This window comes from Pezoporus wallicus, unplaced genomic scaffold (genome assembly GCF_028554395.1).
Source record: "Pezoporus wallicus isolate ANWC-B61680 ecotype Strahan unplaced genomic scaffold, APGP_CSIRO_Pwel_v1 contig_13748, whole genome shotgun sequence".
In the NCBI taxonomy this organism is placed as follows: Eukaryota; Metazoa; Chordata; class Aves; order Psittaciformes; family Psittacidae; genus Pezoporus; species Pezoporus wallicus.
Genome location: NW_026636988.1, coordinates 1 through 2,500, shown reverse-complemented (window position 1 = coordinate 2,500; position 2,500 = coordinate 1). Strand labels below are relative to the sequence as shown.

At 59.6% G+C, this 2,500-nt stretch overlaps 1 protein-coding gene across 2 annotated transcripts in view; it reads right to left on the bottom strand.

Moving 5' to 3' along the window:
• PCGF2 (polycomb group ring finger 2) overlaps positions 1-348 on the bottom strand; it is a 6,573-nt gene extending 6,225 nt beyond the window's left edge. For both annotated transcript variants that reach the window (XM_057402599.1, XM_057402600.1), the window contains exon 1: positions 183-348. In XM_057402599.1, coding sequence (XP_057258582.1) covers positions 183-294 — 112 coding nt within the window. In that variant the 5' untranslated portion in view covers positions 295-348. The remainder of the gene's footprint in view (positions 1-182) is intronic.
• Between the last annotated feature and the right edge of the window lie 2,152 nt (positions 349-2,500).

The following is a 2,500-nucleotide window of genomic DNA, read 5'->3' as shown; positions in this document are numbered from 1 at the left end:
TGTGAGGGGATGGAGAAACACACAGAGCCCCCCCTGTGCCCCCCACCGCCAGCACCCCTGCCCCGCATCCATCACCCCACAGCTCCATGCAGCATCAGGATGGGTTTGGGCACCGTCTCGGAGCGGCACAAACACCCCTGCTGGGGCTTGGGGCGCCCCTGGGTGCAGCCGGGGGCACTCACAGGAGTGCAGGCACTCCACGATGGTGGTGGCGTCGATGAAGTAGCCGCCGCACAGGGCGCACATCAGGTGTGGGTTGAGCTCGGTGATCTTTATCCTGGTGGTCCTGTGCATTTTGGAGCAGCTCCGCGAGGGATCCCCCCTGCAGGGAAACAGCCCGGGACCCCCTCAGTGGGTCAGGGTGGGATCAGTGGGGCCCACCCTGTGCAGCCCGGCTCCCTCTGCCCCATGGCTCCATCGCCCTGGGGGTCCCCAAGTGGGTCCCGCTATGGCTAAGGCACCTTGGAGAGGGGACAAGGCACCCGTTAGCCAGGTCCTTGCCTGTGCACGCACACACACACATGTGCACACACACTTGTGGGCACACACACACATGTGCACACATGCACACACACGTGCACACACACACGTGGGTACACACGTGTGCACATGCACTCATGTGCACACACTTGTGGGCACACACACACGTATGCACACACGCACACATGTGCACACACGCACAAACGTGCACACACACACGTGGGCACACACTTGCACACACACAAACGTGTTCACACATGCACACACGTGCACACACATGTGGGCACACACATGCACACATGTGCACACACAGACGTGCACACGCGCACACACACGCACACGTACACACACGTGCGCACACACACGCACACCCACACACATGTGTGCACACACGCGCACACACACGCACACACACACATACACACACGTGTACACACATGCACACATGTGCATACACACGCACACGTGTGCACACACACATGTGCACACACATGCACACGTACACACACATGTACACACACGCACACACGTGCACGCACACACACGAACGCACACACGTGCACACACACGTGCACACACGCACACACACACATGTGCACACACGCATGCACACACACGTGCACACACATGTGCACAGACACACACGTGCACACATGTGCACACACACATGTACACACACACGTGTACACACACGCACACACACACGTGTACACACACACATGCACACACACACGTGTACACACACACGTGTACACACACACGCACACACACACGTGTACACACACACGTGTACACACACACACGTGTACACACACACGTGTACACACACACACATGCACACACACACACATGTGTACACACACACACACACGTGTACACACACACACACGTGTACGCACACACACACGTGTACACACACACATGTGTACACACACACACACACACGTGTACGCACACACACACGTGTACACACACACATGTGTACACACACACACACACACGTGTACGCACACACACACGTGTACACACAGCATAGCTCTGTTTCGCTGCCCGTGCGCTCCGGCACTTCCACGTTTACAACGGGAGACAGTGGAGCCGGAGCCTCAAATCACTGCAGTTTTATTGTTTCCATGGCAACCCTGATACTTGGCGAGGGGCCGGGCCATGATTGCACCCATGCGAGGCGAGGGCGAGAGGGGAACAGAGCCCCCAGGTTTGTGCACGGCTGCGATGACAGCAACACCCCACGCACCCACAGCGAGCAGACACACGCACACGTGTGGCCTGCGTACACACGTGATGCATGTACACACACACACACGCAGGGGTGTACGTGTACACCCCCACACGGGCGCTCGCACGGGGTCTGCTATGGGGCAGGGTCACGGGCCGCTTGACACCCAACGGCCAACAGTCAGAAGCACCAAAGGATGGGGTGAACCCCACAGCCGGGGAGCCAGCGGGGTGCACGTGTGGGTGTGTAAGGGTGTGCAGGGGTGTGCAAGGCTGTGGGTCTGGGGGGGTGCTCAGGGCTGTGCATGGAGCGGTGTGTACAGGTCCATGCGAGGCTGAGGAAGCTGCCCCCGGGCTCCCAGTGCTCCCAGTGCCTCCCCAGGGCTCCGGACTGGGTCTCTCATCTCATTTGGCCACCATGGAGTGCCCAGAAGCAGCTGGGCAGGGATGGGGACCCCAGCGACCAGGATGGAGATTCCATAGGGACCGGGATGGGGATGCTGCAGGAATGGGGATGCCACAGTGTCTGGGATGGGGATGCTGCAGGGACGGGGACACCATGGCGATTGGGATGGAAAAGCCACAGGGTCCAGGATGGAGATGTTGCAGGGATGGGGATGTTGCAGGGATGGGACGCCATGGGGACCGGGATGGAGGTGCTCCAGGGATGGGATAGCATGAGGATCAGGATGGAGATGCTGCAGGGATGGGATGCCATGGGGACCGGGATGGAGGTGCTGCAGGGATAGGATGCCATAGGGACCGGGATGGAGATGCTGCAGGGATG